The 24,934-nt window shown below is 35.9% G+C and overlaps 3 protein-coding genes across 4 annotated transcripts; 2 read left to right on the forward strand and 1 right to left on the reverse strand.

Annotated features, from left to right (window-relative positions):
- Window positions 1-2,007: 2,007 nt before the first annotated feature.
- On the forward strand, window positions 2,008-11,288 carry LOC145570375 (protein PHOSPHATE STARVATION RESPONSE 1-like). 2 transcript variants are annotated; one of them, XM_081629432.1, is made up of 8 exons: window positions 2,008-2,389; window positions 4,804-5,514; window positions 5,632-5,839; window positions 5,915-5,991; window positions 6,131-6,170; window positions 8,030-8,087; window positions 9,359-9,428; window positions 10,478-11,288. In XM_081629432.1, exons 2-8 carry the CDS (start codon window positions 4,864-4,866, stop codon window positions 10,862-10,864), a joined length of 1,491 nt encoding a protein of 496 aa, XP_081485558.1. In that variant the 5' UTR covers window positions 2,008-2,389; window positions 4,804-4,863; the 3' UTR covers window positions 10,865-11,288. The 2 variants fall into 2 exon arrangements, with proteins under 2 accessions (XP_081485558.1, XP_081485559.1); XM_081629433.1 differs by having other exon boundaries at window positions 4,819-5,514.
- Window positions 11,289-12,626: 1,338 nt separating this feature from the next.
- On the forward strand, window positions 12,627-18,268 carry LOC145570376 (cellulose synthase A catalytic subunit 4 [UDP-forming]-like). The gene is made up of 12 exons (XM_081629434.1): window positions 12,627-12,741; window positions 13,227-13,425; window positions 13,560-13,663; window positions 13,753-13,822; window positions 13,924-14,110; window positions 14,731-15,343; window positions 15,458-15,595; window positions 15,706-15,831; window positions 15,949-16,161; window positions 16,263-16,790; window positions 16,952-17,302; window positions 17,427-18,268. The coding sequence occupies exons 1-12, from the start codon at window positions 12,700-12,702 to the stop codon at window positions 18,006-18,008; spliced, it is 3,153 nt and encodes a 1,050-aa protein (XP_081485560.1). The 5' UTR covers window positions 12,627-12,699; the 3' UTR covers window positions 18,009-18,268.
- A 188-nt stretch (window positions 18,269-18,456) lies between these two features.
- On the reverse strand, window positions 18,457-22,718 carry LOC145570907 (uncharacterized). Its single transcript, XM_081630030.1, has 2 exons — window positions 19,481-22,718; window positions 18,457-19,377 (listed from the first exon to the last, which is right to left on the reverse strand). Exons 1-2 carry the CDS (start codon window positions 22,716-22,718, stop codon window positions 19,010-19,012), a joined length of 3,606 nt encoding a protein of 1,201 aa, XP_081486156.1. The 3' UTR covers window positions 18,457-19,009.
- Between the last annotated feature and the right edge of the window lie 2,216 nt (window positions 22,719-24,934).

A 24,934-nucleotide genomic window follows, 5' to 3' on the forward strand; every position in this document is an offset into this window, starting at 1 on the left:
CACTTAGGTTGGGAAAATGATTACGAAAACATTGATTATCAATTTCTATTGGAATCTATTTTTGGAAAGTCGTTGGCTTTGAAATATTGACAAGTTTTGGAATAATTTTAAACGTTTTTAAATGTGAAATTTCTATTTATTGAATCTTTTGAATAAATATTATATATAAATGTTAAATCTTACGAAAGCATGTTTAACTAACTAAATTGATTTTACATATCTAGCATTGGTATGTACTTAAGCATTTTTGCTAACCCGTACTTCTCTTTTGTTTGGCTTTGCCCTACTTATCATTCATTGATGAGTAATTAGGTGATTTCAAGCGTGGATGCTAGTTGCTGCTAAGCCTGTTCACGGATCGGATGTTCGATCCGAAATGTGATTTTGGATCGGATATCCGAATACTCGGATATCAGAATTTATTTGATATCCAAATCCGATTTGAAAATTTCGGATATCCGATAGATCGAATGCTTCGAATATCCATTATCCAATATTAAGTAAAATTGTTATGATTATTTTCTAAATTTCACTAATTTTACCATTTTTTTATCGCTAAGTTGTACAACATATTTTAATAAAATAGTAGTCCTTTTGCAACAAATATTATCATCAAATATATTAAGAATATTATAATAAGTTAATAATACAGGGTTAGTTTTATATGAACAATTTAAAAAATTTATATATATTTCACTATTTTAGGCTTTATATTTTGGATATCCGAAATTTTTTAAATTAATATCTAAATCCACATCCGATATCCGCTTTTTCGGATCGGATATCCGATCCGAAATGAAAACTCAGATCGAATATCCAAAAATTTGGATCGGTTGCAGATCGGATTCTCGGATAGTTTTGTACATGCCTAGTTGCTGCATTGGGGACCTTCGGTAACTAATCACCTAGATTAGGGTTTTCACTATTGTGGTATTTTGTTGAAATACTCCACTATACTAGTTATTGTTTTGGATATTATTATTCATATTATTAATACAAAAAAAAGGTAAAATACGTATGTATTTCTTCCGCTGCAAGTCTCTGTTTTGAAAAGTCTTACGTAATCACATGGCGGTAATATCCTTAAGTTACTTTCTAAGCCCTGTTTAATAATAATTATTGTTGGAGAGTAATTTAGGGGTGTTACATATAGTATAAATATTCATTTAATTTCATCGATGAAAATAAATTTTATAATACGATGTATAAGTTTGTAAATAGTGTCGCTCATTTAATCTCCAAAAACAAACAACTATGCACTATCAGTCCATCATCTCTACCATAATCACTTCACCCCATGCATACATTACAAGATCCATGCAAACTCCGAAAAAGAGCACCCCATGACCACCGGAAATTCCCTAAGTGTTAAATTCACATTTTTTAGGATTTTTCCTACATAAAACTTGCACTATTTTCCTCTCATCAAAGCATTTAGGTATGGAAGGAGTACAAAGCATTGTAACTTTGCAAGTATTCTTGGTGGAATGGGCTATTTATCATGTTAGTAATGCTTGGTCGATTTATTGAAAACATAATTATGTAGGTTTGGCAGGTTTTGGTCCAACCTGAACTTGACTCGAACCCAAGAATAACCCAAATAAAGTTTATTCAATAGGTAGTTAATTGTTTGAAACCTAGCTTGAATTTGACCCGCGCGAATTTGATTCGAACTTAACCTGTCTTACATTACTTAAAAAAGGTTAGCAATTTAACATAATTCGAAGTGAACTTGAATCGCCCAAAACCTAAACCTCATACGAAAGATGAATCGACTTACTAGATAACATAACTTGAACCCAACTTGAATAGAACCGAATACCAAAGTTACCAACTTTACTTGTACCGTTGTACGTAGTGGTGTTAAAATCACACTCGACCCGATGCGAAAAATATCCGTTTTAGATTTCAACTCGATAAACACAATAATTTTGCATGACTTAAGGTCAAAGTTAGATTCAATTCGACCTGACTTTACCAAACCTGGTTTGAACCCGCGAATTAACACCTCCAGATCCGGATACCTCTTTCGTTGTACGGTAAACGTTGCTCTAGCCATCGCTACCACCAGCACAAGTCCACGACCCCTCGCACCCTTGAGCAACGTAACCAACGACACCAACCGATTAATCTATGCAAAAGATTCTCAAAAGTCAGCTTCACGCGCAACAAACAAGCGTGGCTAATTCTTGAAGTTGCCCCTTTCAATTTTGTTAATGGAAGATTAGCCAAATAGGCCAAATTACCAAGGCCAAAACCCATTCACGACCGTTCACTTCTCGACGCCGGTGATCCATTTACACCCCCAAATCAATTTTAATCTTCATTATTATATCAATTTCATCGTTGTATTCCCTTCAATTTTTCTGGGTTTCCTTCCAAATTCAAGGTATGCTCTTCTAATTTACTTAATTTTTTATTTTTGTATAATATTTTGTAGCTCAAAATGAAATGAATGTGATTTTTTTTAATCTGGGTATGTATTGATTTTATCCAAATTTTTTTGAGCAATGAGAAAGTTTGGATTTTGATTGATGTTAATATTCATTTCATCTGGGGTTTTTAGATTGAGTTTGTGTCTGACTTTTTTTTATGCTGTGCATTAATTAACTTTTATATAATTACTAAGTGACCCCTCTTTTTAACAGGGATTAAGAGATTGTGCTAGGTTTTTGTGAAATTAACTTTTACATTATCGACTTGTTGATGTTTTGATTTTGCATGTTGATTACGGAGTACTAATTTTGTGAATGGTTTAGGTCATGAGGAATGTTAATCTTGTTATTTTAGTTTTATTGTCATAACAAAATATGATGATATATAGTAGTATTATCAAAGGCTTTGCCAATTTTGGTTGAGTGTGCTGACTGTTGAGCAATGAGCAGAAGGGTTAGGGTGAATTGATTACATGGGTGAGTGGGGTGTTAATTGGGGAACTTGAGGTGCACCCGAGTGGCGTAATTACAATTGTAAAGGAAAAACAGGATTCAATCTTTATTTGTACCCGGGTTGCTGCCACATTATCTAGTAGGAGTAGGAGTAGAAGAAAGTTTATTAGGAAGTTATAACTTAGAAGTGGAGCAGGGTGGTGAAATATGACCCGTCTAAAATTTTCTTTCGGAATAACTCCACTACTCCAGTATAGTTTGTTTCCGTTTCTACAATATCTTTTAGTTGCTCCTTTTGGGAGCTACCCCTTATTAGTTATACTATGATAAATATGTAGGTGAGGTTGCATACATGGGAATCGTCTTGGTCCTTGCTGATTATTGGATTTATGGGTTTGTTATTATTTTTCTGTTGTTTTTCATACTTTAATTTTGGATGAAAGACTTATTGCTGAGTCCACCATGGAAGATTAGAAGCTATTTTTATCAGGCAGACAATATCCATATTCAGTTTCCATTCTGTGCATATCTTTATGCTATTGATTTTTGAAAGGCCAAGGTGCAAACTGCTGGAGCAAGCTGTACTTGACCATCCATTTAGGCATGTGGTAATCAACTCTATTTTTTTCCCAAAAAAAAAAAAAAAAAAAAAAAAAAAAAGTAATAGAGGTTTGGGCTGTAGAACAATTAGGGTCAACTAATATTTTGCTACTGATCAGTAGTAATCAATCTGTGGATTGATTTATGTTTTCCTAGGCTCTAGTTTAATGAGCTATGTTTCATAAATAGTAAAATAGGGTCCGTGCAAACTACTTGCTAATGCATTCATTAAGTTGTTTGCTGGAGCATGAGGAATGACAAAAGTGATAATGCTAATCTGACGACTCTGAGATGCACAAGATTTGAGGAATCCAGTTTCCAATCTCACAAAATGTCCTAAATTGGCCCGTATTAGGGGTTATGGAAATTCTCGAACCTCGTAAATTCTAAAATTGCAGATTGTTTCAAATATAAACCAAGGCACTGGATGAAACAAAGACAGACATAGAATTATGCTCATCATGTAAATAAAAAAAACGAATAAAATTTGTAATTCATTTTCTGCAAAAGTATTTCACAGTTTGGATTTCATTTGATTGTTGATGGCTCCATTGCTGCTGCTATAACTCTATAACAAGCCCTAATCCTGAAAATAATTTTACCATCCCTCTTGAGTGCTCCTTTATTAATGTCTCATGTTTGACTTGATTCAATGACACTATCGTAATACTATTGCATGTATCAAGCATATGACCCACCGACTATTAGTTGATATATCTTGTGTCATACTTCTTCTCCTCGGTTATTTTTCAGTTGCAACTTATGGAATTACACGCTTGCAAATGCATATACTTAGTATTATACATATATTGTTAATATATTTGATTATCTTTTAGTAAAATTTTTAAAAAGCCGATATGTTGGATGTATATGTCGAGACTAATATAACAGACCCTACATGACTTTATTTTTCCTATCTTATAAATAAAAAAAGATGCTTTAAGGAGTCTATGTGAATAGTGTAAAATTCAATATTGTTGTTAATAAATAATGGAGGAAGTACTTTTTGATTGTGTCTCCTTTTTTATCTATTATCTTGTTTGGTTTCATTTTATTTGTTAACTACTTAATCTATCTTTTTGCCTACTATTTTGATCTGTTCGAAGAACAATGTGTAATATTTTGAAAACCTTCATTTTTCTTTTAATTCTGCAAAATGTTAATCATATAATTTTGAATTTTTTTGATGTATATGATCAATGTATTGTGAAAACCAATGTTGTAGACAATTTTTGGGCTCACTTGTGATTTTTACCGTTTAATTTTGAACTTTAAAAGTTCTTATCTGGCCCTTATGCATTGTGAACTGGTGCAGTCTCTTTTAATACAGGATCTGAAACTGGAAGGTTATCCCAGTATTTTTTAAAGGCCAAACATGGATGGACACCCTGCTATATCCATTCAGAGATCTGGTCCAAGACAATTGGGTGCCTCTGGAGCTCTGTCTTCATCCTTACCAGTCCTATCTAGTACCTTGGAAGAGAAGTATCCTAAATTGCCTGACTCCCAGCAGGTCTCTATGGAAAGGGAGCTTGTTACTGATCCCTCGGTCTTTCATTCAAATCCATTGCCATCCAACACTCATGTCAACCATATGTTCTCATCCTCATCAGGATACTCTCCTGATGTTCATTTCTCTCCTACCTCCCATGAAAACTATTCTAGTAACTCCCCGTATATACCTCCGTCTGCTAACAATGGATCGTCATTGGCTCTAATGCCTTCTACTCACACAGATCTTATTCATTCATCTACATGTAGTAATTATACTAGAGGAAACAACAACCTCTCATGGTGCTCAGATTCAGGATCTGGTTTCCCTGATTTTCCCTCCCAGAGCTCCATGTCAAGTGGCCACATCCAGGGAAATGGTGATGCTGGCAGTAATCTTGTAACACATGAAGACCTTGTCAAGCGAAATGATTGGCAGGAATGGGCAGATCAGCTAATCACTGATGATGAATCACTTAGTTCTCATTGGAGTGACTTGCTTATTGATGCCAATGCCACAGACCATGGAATGAAGGTTGTTATGCTGTATAAGATTTTTGGTCCTTTTTGCTTATAGATGCTTTCTAATTACAAAATGCTGCTTTACTGCACCACTGTTTGTCCAGCACTGATTGTCACTCTGTTGTATTAGATGTCAAATCAACTAGTTAATTCAACTCCAAATTTGTTGACGCACCCAACACAAAGTCAGCAGCAGCCTTCTGTATCATCAGCAGAAGTTGCAGCAGTTGCAAGCCCGGCTTCCACAGCTAGTGGTCCAGCCAAGTCACGGATGCGCTGGACACCAGAGCTTCATGAAGCCTTTGTGGAAGCAGTCAGTAAGCTTGGTGGCAGTGAAAGTGAGTCACTTTAATGCAAATATTGGCCTGCAGCTGATGCAACATCTAACTTAATTTGATCATTTGGACTTGTAGGAGCTACCCCTAAAGGTGTTTTGAAGCTGATGAAGGTTGAAGGTTTGACCATTTATCACGTGAAAAGTCACCTGCAGGCATGTAGGACATTGTCCTTTTATCTTAGGATCATCTATCATATGCTATTTTCTATCTGGGATTTAAAAATGTTTGCTTAATCTTAATTGTTTTTCTCTATACCATCCTATTTACTTCTTAAAATACATATGCATGCAGAAATATAGAACAGCTCGGTACAGGCCAGAGCCCTCTGAAGGTGTGTCCATGAAACTCTTCTCCCCCTCCCCCCCCAAAAACCATTCTTCTTTTTTCCAATTTTTCTCCGTGAAATGGAGCTGTTGAATTGATTGATGTATCCGTCTTAAGACTTTCAACTGTGAAAGATGGTTTAATTTGATGGTTTTAAAAGTTGTTGCTTGCAAAAAAGGGATAGGGTCCGGGATGCAAGTAGAACATTAATTACACATTGACCTTTTAAAAATTTTACTTTCTATAGCTTACAGTCTTACATATCTGCATAAGGAAGTTAATTTACTGAGTGGCACTTAATTTGTTAAACAGGGACTACATTAAATACAACATTGGATTTGTGCTCTTCAAGTTTGATGTCTTTTTGTATCAGTTTAAGTGTATCTAGATAGTGAAAATGATAGGGTTTTGTTATATAGGAAATGAAGAATTTCATTTCTAGGACATAGCTTTACTTTAAGAGCATGTTTTGACCTGTCTACACATCTGGATTGCCCATGTCACTGCTTATAAATGTAATGGCGCTTGATATATAATATATCCAAAGCTGTGAGGAGCCGGATGGACTTTGATTGGTAACACCCCCCCCCCCCCCCCCTCTTTGGTTTTTCAATCTTGGGCTTGCTCCTCATTGCTTTGCACAACACATGACTTTTTCATTGTCCAGTATCTTCCATTGCAAATTCTGGATGTATATCTTTCAAAAATAATGTTATATAAGAATGGTTTATCTCCATAAGATTCGTGTTTCTTTCCTCCCATTCAAACGACAGTGCTCATTCCTTGTGCCGTACTTTGTATGGAAAACATACACAGAACTTTCCTGTTGGATCTTGGATGTATGTGATTAATGTGAATATGTGATATTGTCAATGGACAATTGGATATCAATTTATAGATCTACTCGTTGATCTTAGTTGCTTTAACATTTTTTTTTGTATAACCTTCGCTTTTATCCTCAATGGCTGTGGGAAAGGAGGGGGAAGGGGGTTGTTGACAAATTTTTACGGGAATTGTGTGTGTGTGTGTTCAATTGTTCATTCACTGTGAAATTGTTCATTCACTGTGTATTTTAAGTCCTTCCATAATGAAGAATTGATTTTTGTTGTGTTCAATGGCGACAGGCCTGTTAAATAAGTCCTTTAAACTTTTCTAGTTTTATACTGAAGTACATGTTACAACTTAAACTGGTCCTATGTGCTGATTGTTGCTATAAACTGAGATGATCTTTAGTTATTTACTAGAACAGTAGAATTTAGGGTAGTAAGAAGATTAAGAAGAATTAATGAAGAAATTAGAAAAAAAATATAGTAAGATCTGATTGTATAGATAATAATCATGGTAGAAATTGCCAATTACAATCTAGCTTAAATTTGAGAGGTTGGTGCTCTACTAAGTAACAACGTCTCTCTCTACTCTCACAACTTCACAAGTCTTGCCAATATTCAACCTAATTCTCTGTTTCTCTCTAATATGCTCTATATATAGAGCTTTCCCTCTAATAAATGACCTATCTTATTTTTCAAGCTACTCACAAGCTAATTGTAATTCTACTGACTATAATGCTCCTCCCCCTTATATTGATGCTTAGCAAGTTAGCATATATCTTCTACTGGACAGATTCTTCATATATAAAGTGCCCTTTATATTAATTGTGGAATTGCTAGTCATGTTACTGGACAGAGATTCAAATTCTATCTGTAGTGCACCAAAATACATTTCCTGCTTCTATTTTTTTAAACAATTCCACATATATGTTGGTTTTGTTGCCTTAGCATTGATGTCAGGTCTCTAGTGTTCTTTGGTTCTTAAAATTCTCGGCCTAGGTGCTCATTGAGTATGCGGATTTCTGTCTTCTGTTTGCAGGTTTATCTGAAAATTTGTCAACTCCTGTTGCAGACTTGTCATCTTTAGACCTGAAAGCGTAAGTATTTGTTTTATCCTTGTACATGTGCTCTTCTATTGGTATTTCTTTGGGTGATGATGTTCAGCATTTATTTATTTTTCTTAATTTTGGGATAGAGAAAAGGCCAAATAATAGTTGTTGCCTGCAAATTTTGAACTGATCTACTACATCAACCTTCTTTACTGTTCTTATTATATGTAATACCTTGTGTGATTTGCTTGATAATATAGCTGGGCTTCTTAGATGTTGACAGTCGTCTCAACTAGTATTATTATGTTGATTGTGCCTTTAGGTGTTGGTTTATCACTCATTCAGATAAACAGATCAGTAGCAGATACGGGACTTTTTTGGTGGAGGTGCAGTTTGAGATTTTGAAAGTTGTCACACTTATAATTGGAATTTTGTGGGGGAACAATTTTGTATTTTTCTTTCAGTTTTATCAAAAAATGAAACCCGGTATGCAGATGCATTCCCATATTTTCCAAACATATAGCTGGATTTCCCATTGTTCTGGTAAAGTGATAAATTAAGGCCACCTTCAGCCAATGTTGACATTAGGTCAACTGATACTGCTTCTGTAATGAAAAGATTGCTCAAGTAGTAATCTACTGTTGTGATACCACTATATTAACTTGGGACATGCTGGGGTATAATGTGATTAGCATAACCGATTACTTTATCTTTGCTTTATGGAAATGATAGTGCCAAAGAACTCATACAAATCATGGAAGAAATGTCAATTACCAATTTGAAGTGAAAGTAAGCTTTGTTGGGTTGTCTAAGGGATAAGGCAGTCCACATGGGTCAAAGCAACATAAACTGAATGAAGTGAAATATAAGGTATTCTTAATTTTTTATTTTATTTATAGGGTCTTTCCTTTGGTCCATTGTGTGATGCTTGAGGATTGGAGTTGAACTAAAGTATTTATTAGCAAGTTATGACTTATGAGAGTTCCAGCAAGCAAGATTAACCTTGGAAAGCTCTATCTTATTTTCTGTTCATTGTCTAAAGGAAACATTGAAATGGAAATATAAGATGTCTTTCCAGAATGGTTATATGTTTGATTTGGTTAGTTACAGAGGGACGTGTACTGTTGATTAATAGAGTGATAGAAGCTACCATAGGAAGACAGTTTCTGAAATGAAATTTAGGTGAATTTTTATATGTAATAATGCTTTCTTAGGTCAATATTCTGAAGATTAGTCCTGCTTGGACCTTTATTTGTTTTTTCCCTTGCTTTTTTAACCATGAATCACCAAGTTTCATACCATGCTTGGTGTCACAACAGGGGTATGGATCTCACAGAGGCATTAAGGCTGCAGATGGAAGTTCAAAAGCGTTTGCATGAGCAGCTTGAGGTATGATTTTGTAAAGACTATAGATTTCTTTCAAAGTCTAAGGTGTTTTTATTTTTTTTTATTTTTTTTTTTATTATTATTGTATTATGATGTACAATTTCTAAAAACCTTAAAACAAAGATTCTTTGTAGAGTGTGCTTACATTTGAAAAGTCATATACTTTTGACCTACTCACTGGTTATCCAACCACAGTTTATAAATGGTACAAGTTCATCTCCGCCAAATCTTTGCTTCGGTCTTGAGTCATATGTCATATCTTCCTTGGTAACAGAAGAAAGTGAAGTATTTGCTGGGATGTTAATGAACGATGAACTTTAGACATTTACATTAGACACCAACATTAATTATGAATTTTAGACAATAGAATAATGATGCCCTTTTTTTTAGGTTAAGAGTCTTGAGACCTTTGCTTTCTCATTGTAGCATTTTCCTTTCTTCCCAAGTCCTATCATATGCTTTGAGGAATTTTTTAATCACATTTTAGAGGGGCATGAAGGCCAAGAACATCATTTAGCCTTAGTACTTGTTATGTCATTCTTTTTAACAAGCCAGAATTTTGGAGCTCCATTTCAGTCTGCGTAACTAGCAGCGTATACATATTCTCATGCTACAAAATTCTATTGTAGAGCAAGTAAACATCCATGCAGCCTGTGATCGTTTATGACAGCAATTGCTGATCACAATCCAACATTAGATTATACAAGAAGATATTGAGCTGTTTTACTGGAATCAACCTAGCCACTAAACAATGCTTGTGAAATTGCAATTAAAAGATGAAGTACAGGGATGCTGAGAGAGAGGGAGCAATGGCCGCGTTTTATCTATTTGAACGTTTGGTCTCTGAGGAAGACATTGAGGAGAATAAAAAAATAATAAGAAATCTTTCAAATAGTTTTAAAAAAATCTCGTGGACGTGTTATAATTTCTTGCTTTTCTCTTGCTTTATTGTTCTCCCTACTTGCATTGACTCCTTTTTAAATCATAGAATGCATTGCATTTGTTGCTAGTATGTAGACCTGTTAAGATGTTACTGTGCTATTTCTCTGCAGATTCAAAGAAATTTACAGCTGCGAATAGAAGAGCAAGGAAGATACCTCCAGAAGATGCTTGAAAAGCAGTCCAAGTCTGGGGCTGAAAATCTCAAGATTGATTCTTTGACAGTTGAAGAGCCTACTTCCCAGGCATTAACAATAACTGGGAAGGATGTAGGTCTTGAGGGTGCATCTGCTCGAGATCAAAATGACACAGGAAAGCCAACCGATGCTCCCTCAACACCTGGAGAGATGTCAGTAAGGAGAGAAGGAAAGGCACCCAGAACTGAAATCACTGAGCGTCAAAACCCTTGTGATAAAGATTTGTCGGATTTGCAACCATGTAAACGCAGTAAAAAAACTGAGCCAAACTTACCTGCAACTTCAAAACCTCCTGAAGATTGAATGAACCATATCATGAAACCGTTGCTGCTTCCGTTCTTATCTAGTGTGGTAGATGTAGCCAAGGCCATGTTTCAAACACGAGATATAGTAGTAACTCTTATGGACTTCAGTATTGCTTATAAAGAGTAAGCTTGAAATATGTAGATGTTCCTTTCCCTCACCCCCTCTAAATTTCCATCTAGATAAAAGGAAACCTGGGCAGTATTAGTTGATCATGGTACCCGATGGCTCATTTGTTTTTCTTAGCCTGTAATTTATAGTCCTAGTACATTCTGAGTAATGCAGTTCAGGTCTCACCTAGCTGTATTCTTTCGGTTTGCTAGAGAGATTATAGTAATAAAGCCGTAGCATGATGTCAGCGAATTCTATCCCCTGTACAGTGATGATCCTCCCCATGGAAATGAATGAGATGACTTTTTGATTAGCTTCAGTCTTTGGTATTTGCCTCTCGGATTCGACTTTCTGCCATAACATCATCATCAACTAGCTTATTGATGCAGTGATATTTTTCTGGGTATTTGTTTTACTGACACCAGAAAAGGAAACTGATATTTCTTGGGGCAATGGTCATTTATATCTGTTGTAACGTTCATTCAGTCTTAACTTTCTGTGTTGTTTGCTGTCAACAGTTTGGAGTTTTGTTGTATGGTCAATGTCATGAAAGGCACCCCTCAGCCAAGTAATTTCTTCTTTTGTTAAAATTTCTTTTACATCTAAAATTTTAATTTATGGTTAAAAAAATGGTCTAGATTGTAGATTCTCAAAAGGTAATCCTTGTCTGGTTAGATCAAATGACACCTTGAACCCTTGGGCTTAGTCTGGATGACTTGCTTTTGATTGGCATCAGTTTTGGCTTTGAACTGCTTTTGTGAATTGTCAGGCTAGCTCGTTAGCTCTTTAGAAAGATGCAGGGCTTTTAGGGAGCTGGAAAATACCGCCTACAATTACTATACATCGTCTGGCCCGCATATTTCCAACTCTATCTTTACCTCACTCTGCGGCTCCCCCCCCTCCCTCCCTAGAGGTGTTAATTTAGGTGTCTGCACCGAGATCAGTGATGCCGGGTCGGGTTAGGTTAGGTCTATATAAGTTTGAGGCATGCTAAATTATTTGTATTCATACAAGTCGAAATCTGAATTTAGTTTTTTTCGAATCAGTTTCATATCAGATCGGTCGAGTCAGATTTTGACACCTCTACCTTTCCCCCTCTATCTTCTCTCATTAATCACCATCACTAGAATGCCACTTCCACCACCACCACCACCCCAACCCCAACCACTAGACTCAACACCACAACCACCACATTACTACTCGCCCACCGTTACAACCCGATATTGTAAGAAAGTAGTAGATAACAACAATAGTGGACCAACTAGCCACATCTAACTTCTACATAAAGGTACTTTGCTAATAATTCGTACATAAGAAAGATTTCATACACACAAAACTCTACTCTATATTTGGTGAAAAAGAAAAAGAAATGCCAACAAACCAAGTGAAGAGTTGGAAAATGGCGCCAACCTTGGACATACTTTGAGCCTAAGTTATGAACAGCAACCTTCTTTCTCTCTCTAAACTTATGTTCTTTCTCTCTCTTACTGTCCTACCATCCTTTAAGATCACATCTAACGTCTCTTTGAATCAAACCATGACTTCCCAACTATCAGTTTGGTAGAAAACTACACCACACTCCCCTATCTTATTCTTCAGTTGTTTAAATTAATTTCATTAGATATGATCCTTCTCTTCTTTATATCTCACTTCCTCCTCTTCCATTCTTCCCTCACTACCTCCTCTCCACCCCCGCCTTCGCCTTTGCCGTGGTATACTTTGCCATGGCTGGCCTTATTCCTGGTCCTTTCCCTACTACCGATGAGGTAAACCTCCCTTCTTGTCTCTTATTTGTTCTTTGAGATATTCATGTGTAGGAACTTAGATAGTTTCTTTATTTGTCATATATGCTACATCATTTATACTTCTATCTATATGAATATTTAAAAGGAGAATAATTTTGGCCAAGTTTGCTAAAATTTGTACTATCTACCTTTGTGGGTCTATACTTATTTGTTGGTTACACTTTTTATTTTTCTTCCGTTCCTTTTTGTTGGTTACACTTTTGTTTTATTTTTCGCTAATTTTTTGTAACACAAGCCTCACCTATAACACCATTTTCTTACATTTTCTTGTAAATCTTTACTTACAACAGTCTTCATCATACTTTTTCATACACATAACCCTCTTTGTGCACTCTTTCTCCAAATGCATTGGTCTATGGATCTATAATACATTTAACTAACTTTAAGGAACGGAGGTAGTACATTCTTTCTTATGATAGTTATATTTTGTTTGTTTTCTACTGCAGAATCGTTCACCAACCCGGCAATCAGGAGGAAAGATATGCAGGGTTTGTGGTGATGGTATAGAAGTAAAAGAAGACGGGGAGCCTTTCGCAGCATGCCATGCATGTAGGTTTCCTGTCTGCAGGCCTTGTTACGAGTACGAAAGGAATGAAGGCACTCAGTGCTGTCCTCAGTGCAACACTCGCTATAAGCGTCATAGAGGTTTGTTAACCTTTTTTCTTAGCGTAAACCACTCCTTTTCTTAGCTCATATTTTCAGATCATACTGTTTTTATACTTAGCTTGACCATAAGAAGATTATGTTAAATCGGAATTTGGTTTATTTATATGTATCAGGCTCCCCAAGAGTCGAGGGTGATGATGAAGAAGCATTTGATGCTGATGACTTAGATGATGAGTTTGAGATTAAAATCAATCAACAACATCCTACTAATCAATCTGTGAGTTGAATCTTGTAACAAATATAGTATCGAATTCTCTTATGTACATTATTGATGTTTGTACTAATCATATGAAGTTAATTTTGCAGGAAAATGGGGAGTATAATCAACAGCAATGGCATGCTAATGGAAATCAATTATCTTCTTTTGCTGGAAGTGGTAAAGAACTTCAATTCTTTCTGTTTAGTTTAGAACAGAACTCTGATCTGCCAATTTTGTGCTGTTTCTGATAGTGTTATGTTTTCTGTGCTATTTAACAGTTGCTGGTAAGGATTTTGATGGAGAAAAGGAGGTGAATGGAAAGGAATTTGAAGACGATAAGGATATATATGGGAACAATGATCAATGGAAGGAGAGAGTAGAGAAGTGGAAAAGCAGGCAAGAGAAGAAAGGCTTAGTTAAAACCTATGATAGCGAAAATGATAAGGGTGAAGAAGATGATTTCCTGTAAGCAGTTATTTTAGTACTCTTGGAACTTTTTTTCTTCTGATTTTCCGCTTTATTCATACACATATTCAGCTTAGAAACTCGATGCTGAGTAGAAACCTTTTTCATTATGTTTGCAATGAGCAGCATATTAATATTTAGTAGTATGATAAGGGTGTTAAAGAAAACTTATCATAAGAATACTTTAAGAAATTGCATGTAGCTATAATATGGATCAGATAGATTTTTAATCAGGGATAGATGAAAACATTTTTTTGTATTCATGGACCATGGTAATTAACTTAGCAGTCAGATTTAATATACCGAGAAATTGTGAATTGGTTTGCAGTAGCTAGAGCTTTTGCCACTTATTTGATCAGAAGAAACAATCATTTGTCAATTTGCACATCTAAACTTAGCAATTTATCCAAACTTCAGGAGGAACAAAATTCTCTAAATCAATTCTGAAATTGAACCTCTGTATTGATCAGTGTGATGTGTAACATATTACAGTCCTAAATCTAGACTTTATGACAGAAAATGAGAAACTCGAAAAACTCATCACTAACTTGCATTGTTATTAGTGTTATTGTATCTTTACTATCCGTATAACAAAGCATTAACAAGTTTTCATTCTCCAGGATTGCTGAAGCAAGACAACCACTATGGAGAAAAGTCCCTATATCATCAAGCAAAATCAACCCATACCGGATTATAATTATCTTGCGGCTTGTTGTCCTTGCCTTCTTCCTCAGGTTTCGAATATTAACCCCAGCAGAAGATGCCTATCCATTATGGCTCATCTCTGTTATTTGTGAGACTTGGTTTGCATTTTCTTGGATACTTGACCAGTTCCCTAAATGGTTTCCTATCAACCGAGAAACTTACTTGGACCGCCTTACATTGAGATTTGAACGTGAGGGAGAGCCTAACCGTCTAGCCCCAGTTGACTTCTTTGTCAGTACTGTGGATCCATTAAAAGAGCCACCCATCATTACTGCAAACACTGTGCTATCCATCTTGTCTGTTGATTATCCAGTTGAAAAGGTCAGCTGCTATGTATCAGATGATGGTGCTTCAATGCTTCTGTTTGACACACTGTCTGAAACTTCTGAGTTTGCGAGGAGGTGGGTTCCGTTTTGTAAGAAGTATAACATTGAGCCTAGAGCCCCCGAGTTTTACTTCTCTCAGAAAATGGATTATTTGAAGGATAAGGTCCAAGCTACATTTGTCAAAGATCGACGAGCCATGAAAGTAAGCAAGCAACAGTGCAACACTATTTTCTTGTAATTTGCTGCTGTCTAAGCTGCTTTTGGTCTTTTGGAAGTGTCCTGACAAACTTAAATTTATAATTTTGCTGATTATTAGAGAGAATATGAAGAGTTTAAGATCAGAATAAATGCATTGGTGGCGAAAGCAGTGAAGAAACCTGAAGAGGGGTGGGTTATGCAAGATGGAAATCCATGGCCAGGGAATAACACCCGAGATCATCCTGGCATGATTCAGGTTAATTAATATGCTCATATTTCAGATCGATATTTGAGGAAAACTAAATGAACTCTAATCAAGAATGTTTTGTTGGACAAACGTGTACTAATAATCATATATGTGTCCAGGTTTATCTAGGAAGTGAGGGAGCACTAGATGTGGAAGGTAAGGAGTTACCGAAGCTAGTTTATGTCTCACGTGAGAAGCGACCTGGATACAATCACCACAAGAAAGCCGGTGCCATGAATGCAATGGTAAGAGGCTTCATTTTTCAATTTACTTTGTTTTGCATTTTTATTACAATTTCACAGTAAGTTGCAATCAACTAACTAATTAACATGCTTGCAATATTATCTGCTGGTTGTTTTCAGGTTCGCGTTTCAGCAGTACTTACAAATGCACCATTCATATTGAATCTTGATTGTGATCACTATGTCAACAATAGTAAGGCTGTTAGAGAAGCTATGTGCTTCTTAATGGATCCTCAATTTGGAAAGAAGCTATGCTATGTCCAGTTTCCTCAGAGATTTGATGGTATTGACAGGCATGATAGATATGCTAATCGCAATATTGTCTTTTTCGATGTAAGTTCAACCTATTCTTTTGACAGAACTGGAAATACAGCCACTATATCCTTAATGCTAATAAAAGACTTATTCTTTTTCTCGTCTTTTTTGTGGTGTAGATCAACATGAGAGGCTTAGATGGGATTCAAGGGCCAGTGTATGTAGGAACAGGATGTGTATTCAACCGACAGGCTTTATATGGATATGATCCTCCAGCATCAGAAAAAAAGCCGAAGATGACATGTGACTGTTTTCCTTCATGGTGCTGCTGTTGCTGTGGTGGTAGGAGGAAAAAGGCCAAGTCAAAGAATAATAATAAGAAAGGAATTAAGAGCTTGATCAGTAAGCTATACAGCAAGAAGAAGAAGACGATTATGGGGAAGAAGTACTCAAGAAAGGCTTCCACACCTGTCTTTGATCTTGAGGACATTGAAGAAGGACTTGAAGGGTATGAAGAGTTGGAGAAGTCATCCCTCATGTCTCAAAAGAACTTTGAGAAAAGGTTTGGTCAATCACCGGTTTTCATTACTTCTACGCTTATGGAAGATGGAGGTCTTCCTGAGGGGACAAGCTCTACTGCATTGATCAAGGAGGCCATTCATGTAATTAGCTGTGGGTACGAAGAAAAGACTGATTGGGGCAAAGAGGTAAACACAAAGTGGCTTATAATCCGAATGTCAACATATTAACATAAGATGTTATGGTTCATCAGATACATTATGTAGCAAGTATGATGATAAATTTCTAGAATAGGTGCTATGTTTTCCCTCAGCTCTAAAATTTCTTGTGAATTTTATTTTGTTTGCAGATTGGATGGATATATGGGTCGATTACAGAAGATATTTTAACAGGCTTCAAAATGCATTGCAGAGGATGGAAATCAGTGTACTGCATGCCCAAGAGACCAGCCTTTAAGGGATCTGCCCCGATCAATCTGTCAGATCGGTTGCACCAAGTTCTGAGGTGGGCTCTTGGATCAGTTGAAATATTCCTTAGCCGACATTGTCCTTTATGGTATGCTTGGGGAGGGAAGCTCAAGTTGCTAGAGAGGCTTGCTTATATTAACACCATTGTCTACCCTTTCACCTCTATTCCTCTGCTTGCCTATTGTACTATCCCAGCTGTCTGTCTTCTCACCGGGAAATTCATCATTCCAACTGTAAGTACTCTTTTCTACTCATTATTCCACTTGAACTTTCATACATTTGGTTAAATGAACCTTAGAAGAGGTCCGTTATTCAACAATGTTTAACACTTTTATTCTTCTGATGATTTTCCTGCAGCTGACAAACTTGGCCAGTGTATGGTTCTTGGCTCTATTTCTGTCCATCATAATAACGGGAGTGCTTGAGCTAAGGTGGAGTGAAGTGAGCATTGAGGACTGGTGGAGAAATGAGCAATTTTGGGTCATTGGTGGTGTCTCAGCTCACTTGTTTGCAGTCTTCCAAGGCCTGCTAAAGGTACTTGCAGGGGTGGACACCAACTTTACAGTGACTTCAAAAGCAGCTGAAGACGCCGAATTTGGAGAGCTCTACCTCTTCAAATGGACTACCCTTTTAATCCCACCCACCACCTTGATCATACTCAACATGGTTGGAGTTGTAGCTGGAGTATCTGATGCCATTAACAACGGGTACAACTCGTGGGGTCCACTGTTTGGGAAGCTCTTCTTCGCCTTCTGGGTGATTGTTCACCTGTATCCATTCCTGAAGGGTCTGATGGGAAAACAGAACAGAACACCCACTATTGTTGTGCTATGGTCAGTTCTTCTAGCATCAATCTTCTCTCTCTTGTGGGTTCGGATCGATCCTTTCTTACCTAAGCAAACTGGCCCTGTTCTCAAACAATGTGGGGTGGAGTGCTAGTTTAATCATGTACACTCCTTTACTACCTCTTTATTATACAGCAAGCACATCTGTTTTTTGTATCAAAGTAATAATCTTTGTTTTTTTTGATAAAAGAGCTAAGCTAGAAAAATTATCTCCACCTTAATTTACTTTGTATGAAAAAAAATTAGATAGACAATTAGGTGTATACTACAAGGATTTGACAACAAATATTGTGGATTTCATTGTAACAAAAATATTTTCTAAAGTCGTTGCACACATTTGAAAAGTGATACCTTTACCAAAAGTAAATTCACTCACCACTCTTTTTGTACTCTAATTTGAGGACCTAATATGGCTCTGATACCATGTGAAAGATAAAAGATATGTGAGAGAGAGTGAAGAGAATAGAACAATAATTTACTGTTAATTTATTCTCGACTAAATAAGCTGTTATACATCCAAGCTTTTATATAAAACCCAAAAAAACTAACAAACCTAGAAAGTACAACATGATCCCACTATATCTTCCACTAATCTACTAGCCTAAAGTTATTCTGAATGACTAGATATAACATTATCTGGAAAAAATTATAGGATTATAAGAGTTGACCTACTGCTACATTCTAATTATTAGGTAAACAATTGAAAAACTGACAGTTTGCTTCACTGCTTTGAAAGGAACTCTTAACAGTTTTATGTTCATTTTGGACTGAACTATTTCCTTTAATATGTTCTTAGCTACCTTCTGCAGCACTTGGGTGCTGGTAGTAATCACGTACATCCATGTTCCATACATTATTCTCATAGCAGCAAGCACATTGTCCTGTTATGTATATATGAGCACGGAATAGTATTAGACCAAATACATAGAGCAAGAAATTGTGGTATATACATGGGAACATCTTTTAGGAACGGAGGCAGTACTTCACATGCTTTTTTTTTTTAAAATCAAATTATTACATATTATGGTATTAATTTACACAGTAAATGCAGCTACTAAGTTGCTACTTGTACTAGAGTATTAATTATGCCAACAATCATGGATTTCTGTATTTTCCTTGATTTTTCGATCTAGAAGGGTCTGAAAATGGAGCTTCTTGAATTTGAGACATGAGTTTCTGAGCTACACTGAGCATGGTCGGTCTTGAATCCGGCGAGTGACTGGTGCATACCAATGCTGCGGCAACTACTTCCATCACTATAGCTTCCAATTTAGGAGATGGTGGTTGAAGTCTTTGATCTAACATATCCTTCAGGCTCAAATCCTGGATATTGAAGGATATAGTTCCTGAGAAGTGTGAGGATAATACCTCGCTTGGGCGTTGTCCCATCATAACTTCCAATGCTACAACTCCAAAGCTATATACATCAGATTTCTCAGTCACCTTCATAGTGAATGCTAGCTCTGCACATTAATGAATTCAGCATGTCAGACACTTGGAAACAACAGAGAAAATCTTGTCATAGATTTAGTATGGAAAAAAATATAAGGAATTAAGGAGATTCACCTGGAGCCATGTAGCCATAAGACCCGGCAATGTTGGTCCAATTGGATGAACCAGTGAGCAACAGCTTAGCAGTGCCAAAATCTGATAGCCTAGGCTCAAAATCTGCATCAAGCAGAACATTGTTGATTGATATGTCACGGTGCACAATTGGTGGAGAGCAGTCATGGTGCAAGTAAGAAAGTGCATTTGCTAGTCCTTGCACTATTTTCAGTCTTAAACCCCAGTCTAAAAGGGTTCCTTCATCACCATATAGCACTTCTCCTAGGCTACCTTTCTCTGCATAATCATAAATCAGATACAAGTTTCCACTCTTGGAGCAAGAACCATGTAACTTAATGATGTTCCGGTGCCTGATTTGAGTTAGTGCTGTGATCTCATTGTCAAAGCTCTTGTAATCAGACGATTGGGTGTCGCTGAATTCAGTCTTGTTAAGCCTTTTCACTGCAAGAATCTGTCCTGTTGGCAAGACAGCTTTGTATACAACCCCGAAACCTCCTCTTCCTATACAGTATTTGTCATGGAAGTTCTCAGTTGCTCTGACTATATCTTCGAATTTGAATCTTCCTTTTCTTGATCCCCAAAACAGCAGCTCAAAGTTGTCATAAAAGGAAGGAAATTCCCTGTTCTTGTCCAGCGTTGCTTCCTTTTCTTTCATCCTCCTTCTTTTGTGCCAATTTAGATATAGAAATCCGCCAAGAACACTTGCAAGAATAAAGAGGCAACAAAGAACAATGGCTTCAATCAGTAACTTTCTCCTATGCTTAGCTGAATGCTTATTTATACACCAAGGAAAGCCTTGTTTTACTCCACACAAACCCGGGTTCCCAATAAATGCTGTTGAAGGTGCTTCCTGGAAGACATTGATATTGGGAATTGGACCGTTCAGTTTGTTGTAGGAGAAATCTACTGACTCTAAGCTGATCATGCCAGAAAAACTTATAGGAATACTTCCTGAGAGATTATTGTGAGAGAGATTCAGATATTGCAAAGAAGTAAGTGAGCTGAGACTTTCAGGTATGGTTCCTGAAAATGCATTGCCACTAATGTCAAAAAAGTACCGTAACTCTGCTAACTCGCCAAGCTCAAATGGAATCTGCCCTGATAAACGATTGTGACTCAGGTTCAAGCTTGACAAAACCTTGCAATTTGCAAGCTCAACAGGAAGTCTTCCTGTTAAACTGTTCTCTGACAAATCAAGATCCTTCAGATTAGCCAAGTTCCCTATACTTCTCAGAACATTTCCTGTCAAATTATTTTGTCTTAAGCTAAGTTGTTCCAGCTGTTGCAGATTTCCAATTTCTGTAGGAATTTTGCCACTCAGCTTATTTGAGTTCAGTTTCAGAACAACCAGTTTAACCAAATTTCCCAGAGAAGCCGGTATTTTCCCAGAAATATTATTTCCTGTCAGCTCTAATCGAGAAAGATTAGAGCAGTCTCCCCATTGAGAAGAGAGTGATCCAAAAAACTGATTGTGAGCCAGGTTCAGGAAATCAAGACTTGGGTGAACCCCAAATGTCCAAGAAATATTGCCAATAAACTGGTTCCCCTCGAGCCAAACTCTATTTAGCCCCCTGCATTTCCTAAGGCAATCTGGAAGTGATCCTGTGAACTTGTTGAAATGTGCTGTAAACTCTACAAGAGCAAAGCCACTGCATAGATTCCGTGGCAACACTCCTGAGAAGTTGTTGAATGCAATCCGGATAGTAGTCAAGGAAAGGCTTAATTTACCAAAATTCTTTGGAAATTCCTCGGAAAATGTGTTGTTGAACAAAGAAAGAGTTTGTAAGTTAACAAGATCGGCTAAGGTATCAGGCAAGTTTCCTTGCAGATGGTTTGTGTTAAGATCAAGAATCTGCAATGACTTCATGCTGCCGATCTCAGGAGGTAAAGTTCCATTGAGACTGTTATTAAAAAGCTGTAAGATTGTAAGGTTTGTTAGATTACCAATAGATGAGGGAATAGGACCTGAAAGCTGATTACTAGAAAAGTCTGTCTGATTCAAAACTTTTAAATTACCAATTTCTGAAGGAATTGAACCAGAAAAATTGTTGTTGTACAAGAAAAATGTGTTGAGTTTTGTTAATAGACCGATCACAGGAGGTATAATACCACTGAACTGATTGTACTGAAGTTCCAACATGACCAATTCAGTCCAATTGGTGAAGAAATAGGAAGACAGAGTTCCTGAAAGTGAATTTTCAGAGACATCTATTTCAGTTAACAGCCTAAGATTGGTCAAGGACAAAGGCAATTCCCCGGTTAACAAATTTGAAGCTAAGCCCAAGTATGTTAAGTTAGTGCACAGGCCTAACTCAGGAGGAACCTTAGAGTTCAGTTTGTTCCATCGAAGATCGAGTCTTTGAAGCATTTTAAGGTTCCCTAAAGAAGAAGGTACACTCCCTTCAAATGAGTTATTATACAATTCCAACATTTCAAGGCCTAAAACATTACCAACTTCTTCAGGGATCAACCCACTAAACTGGTTATTTCCTATGCGAAGATCCTTAAGCAAAGTAAGATTAAAAATACTTAAAGGTAAAGCATCATGGAACTTATTATCTGTAAGATTGAGAAACTCAAGTTTAGTAAGATTACTAAACAATGAATTAGGCAAAAAACCTGTCAAATAATTTTCTGATAAATCAAGGTAAGTGAGATTAGTACAAGTATGTATAAAACTTGGAAACTCAAACTCAAGATTATTATAATCAAGGCTAAGATGGGTGATCATTGGCATAGGAGCAAACCTCGACCAGTCAGGTGACTCCAGGTAATTCGCGCCAAGGTCCAAGTACCTTAACTCCTGAAGATAGCAGAGTTGGTAAGGTACATTCCCTGTAAGGTAATTGTCACTTAAGTCTAAGGAAGTTAACCTCGAAAGGTTGCTAATCGAGGATGGTATCGAGCCATTTAAGGTGTTTTGGCTAAGATTAAGGATGTTTAGAGTAGGAAATGAAGTGAAGTTAAAATGATCAAGTGTTCCAACAATGTTGGAGTTTGCAAGATTTACTGCTAAAACTGTATTCTGTTTCTCATCACAGATGATTCCTTCCCATTTGCATAAGTTATGAGCATTTGAGAGGGTCCATGATGAGAGATTTTGTGAAAGAAGGGTGTTTTTCCAAGACAAAAGAGCTGGAATTTCTGGTTTTAGTGATAAAATGGTGTTGTTTAGAAGTAAGAAAAAGAAGAAAAAGTTGAAGATAAAGGTTGAAGATTTTGTAAGAAATAGCTTCATGATTTTGGGTTGACATAAAAGATAAGCAAAGTGGATCATATATACACAATATAATATCTTGTACAGTTACAAATCAACAATCGAGTTCCTTTCTTTCTACTAGCAATTTAAGTTGAGCAAGGACATAATTTTTTGGTTTTTTCTTAGAAAATACTGTGTTGTGAATGTTGTCTCAATGGGGCAAGGGTAAAATATCCTTATTTTCAACAGGAAAGGTTCAAAAAATTTTAAACCTATTTTCCCAACTTTTTAATCCATGATTCGCCAAATGTTAGTTTGTGCGCCATCAGCACTACTATAGTCAAAGAATACAAAAACTAAAGTCAAAGAATTTGCATAAGAATCAAGGTAAAAACAAATTAACATAACTAAAGTGGTAAAACAAAATGATATGAACTCCAAAGAGAAGTAAATATCATATAGTTTAAATCCAAAAAACATGTACAATATCCGTGCATAAAAAACATGGTCGATAAATTTAAAAAATGCAAAGTAAGTGAACATAAATTACACGTAGTTCATATCCAAAAGGATGTTTAGTTTTTATACCAAAAGTAAAAAGAATATACAAGTAAATCGTAGTGAAAACATCACAATCATATACTCCATAACATAATCTTCAACCTTACAAAAAATATATAAATGAATATACTAGTGTAACTAAATTAATAGTCCCATTACATATACTTTGGAGGAACTAACGAGGAAGTATGTCTTTGTGATTTGAATTGGTATAAGTATTTATTTACCGTTTAATAGGACAAGGATCAATCTAAAGGCCCTTATGTTGGTTTTATTTGTATGTTTTTCTAATCATGATAAAAGACAAAAGCGTAATTATTACATGCACATGAGAGTATTGAAAATAATGCTCATGTTAACATGTATATTTCACATTTTTCCTATTCTTTGTTAGTAGATGTTAAGGTGTAGATTCATTTATTTTGATAGGGTATTTTAAGTAATGAAGTTATAAAAAAAGAATTAGTAAAAGATCATTAACCAACCTTGACTAAATCTGATAAGTATTTTACAAAGATTAGGAAAAACCAAAAAAATTAAGTAGCCCTTAGTTATCATCAAAATTCGAAGCAAGGTGAGAATTTTAAATTAGGGTTTGTTTACATTTACTGAACTGAGCTGAACTAAACTAAACTGATTGGAGCTGAACTTAACTAAATTGAACTGATTGGAGCTGAACTAAACGAAACTGAACTGAGCCGAAATGAATATTTTATGAGAGAGAGAAATTAGGAGCTGAACTGAACTGGACTGAAATTAAGCTAAAGTGAACAGGCCCTTCATTCTCACGAAATAAAGTTTGATTGACTTTAAAAATAATTTTCAAAAGCCTAATAATGAGTTGAGTGATGTGAAGTTAGAAAATGGGTTACTCTGTAACCATTATTGTTTTTGTGGAGCTTATTAATAGACATTACATTTATGAAATCTATAGTGGCTTCCACTAGTATTATCTTTGAACATGATTGGTAATGTTTAATAAAGAAACTAGGAGAAAGAAGGTTAATGATACTCGTACATTGATACTCTCTCTGTGCCTCATAACCATTTGCACAAAATTTTATAAACGTGAAATAAGTTAATGATAAGTGTCTGGCTCAAGCGCTCAACTCAAGTGAAAAATAAATAGAAAAAAAAAACGTAGATTGAAATGAAACATCTATCTCAAATAGAAAAGTGAGGTAAGTAAATTGAGACGAAGAAAATAATAAGCTTATCTAAAAACGACGAAAGGAAATGGAACGGTCAATTAGAGACAATATGAGTAGAAGATATCACGTTGATTTGTCGTTCTTGTTATTGCTTAGAATTAGTCAAGTCATATCCTCAAAAATTAATGACACAATTGAAAGGGGCTTTGAGAAATGGCTTTATGCTTTTAATAATGAGCATTTCAAGTGGCTACATTAATATCGGAATATTATGTAATACCTCCGCTCCTAAAAATTCATTACACGCACTATTTTATGGAAATTTAATGAGATTTTATAACCATTAATACCTCTAGTTTTTATTAAAAAACAAAAAACATTGATATAGAAAATAAATTTTAATCGAGATGAATCAAACAATTTCTCATACAACTATTCTTGAAATATGTAATAGTTTCAAGATATTTTAGGAACCGAGGTAGTAGTTTATTTAAGCACGTGTTACTCATCACTCGAGAGTTATTAAATTTTCAAGGAATGAAG

The sequence above is a fragment of the Chenopodium album genome, chromosome 12, assembly GCF_948465745.1.
Source record: "Chenopodium album chromosome 12, dcCheAlbu1.1, whole genome shotgun sequence".
Taxonomy (NCBI): Eukaryota; Viridiplantae; Streptophyta; class Magnoliopsida; order Caryophyllales; family Amaranthaceae; genus Chenopodium; species Chenopodium album.

Bases quoted from the DNA above. Each gene is read 5' to 3' on its own strand.
- LOC145570375 (XM_081629432.1), top strand. From the start codon at position 4,864: ATGGATGGACACCCTGCTATATCCATTCAGAGATCTGGTCCAAGACAA. The intron at 5,840-5,914 runs GTGAGTCACTTT...TTGGACTTGTAG, and splicing joins TAAGCTTGGTGGCAGTGAAA to GAGCTACCCCTAAAGGTGTT. The intron at 5,992-6,130 runs GCATGTAGGACA...ATATGCATGCAG, and splicing joins ACGTGAAAAGTCACCTGCAG to AAATATAGAACAGCTCGGTA.
- LOC145570376 (XM_081629434.1), top strand. From the start codon at position 12,700: ATGGCTGGCCTTATTCCTGGTCCTTTCCCTACTACCGATGAG. The intron at 14,111-14,730 runs GTAAGCAGTTAT...TTCATTCTCCAG, and splicing joins GGTGAAGAAGATGATTTCCT to GATTGCTGAAGCAAGACAAC. The intron at 15,596-15,705 runs GTTAATTAATAT...ATATGTGTCCAG, and splicing joins ATCATCCTGGCATGATTCAG to GTTTATCTAGGAAGTGAGGG.
- LOC145570907 (XM_081630030.1), bottom strand. From the start codon at position 22,718: ATGAAGCTATTTCTTACAAAATCTTCAACCTTTATCTTCAACTTTTTC. The intron at 19,378-19,480 runs GTGAATCTCCTT...ATTAATGTGCAG, and splicing joins TTATGGCTACATGGCTCCAG to AGCTAGCATTCACTATGAAG.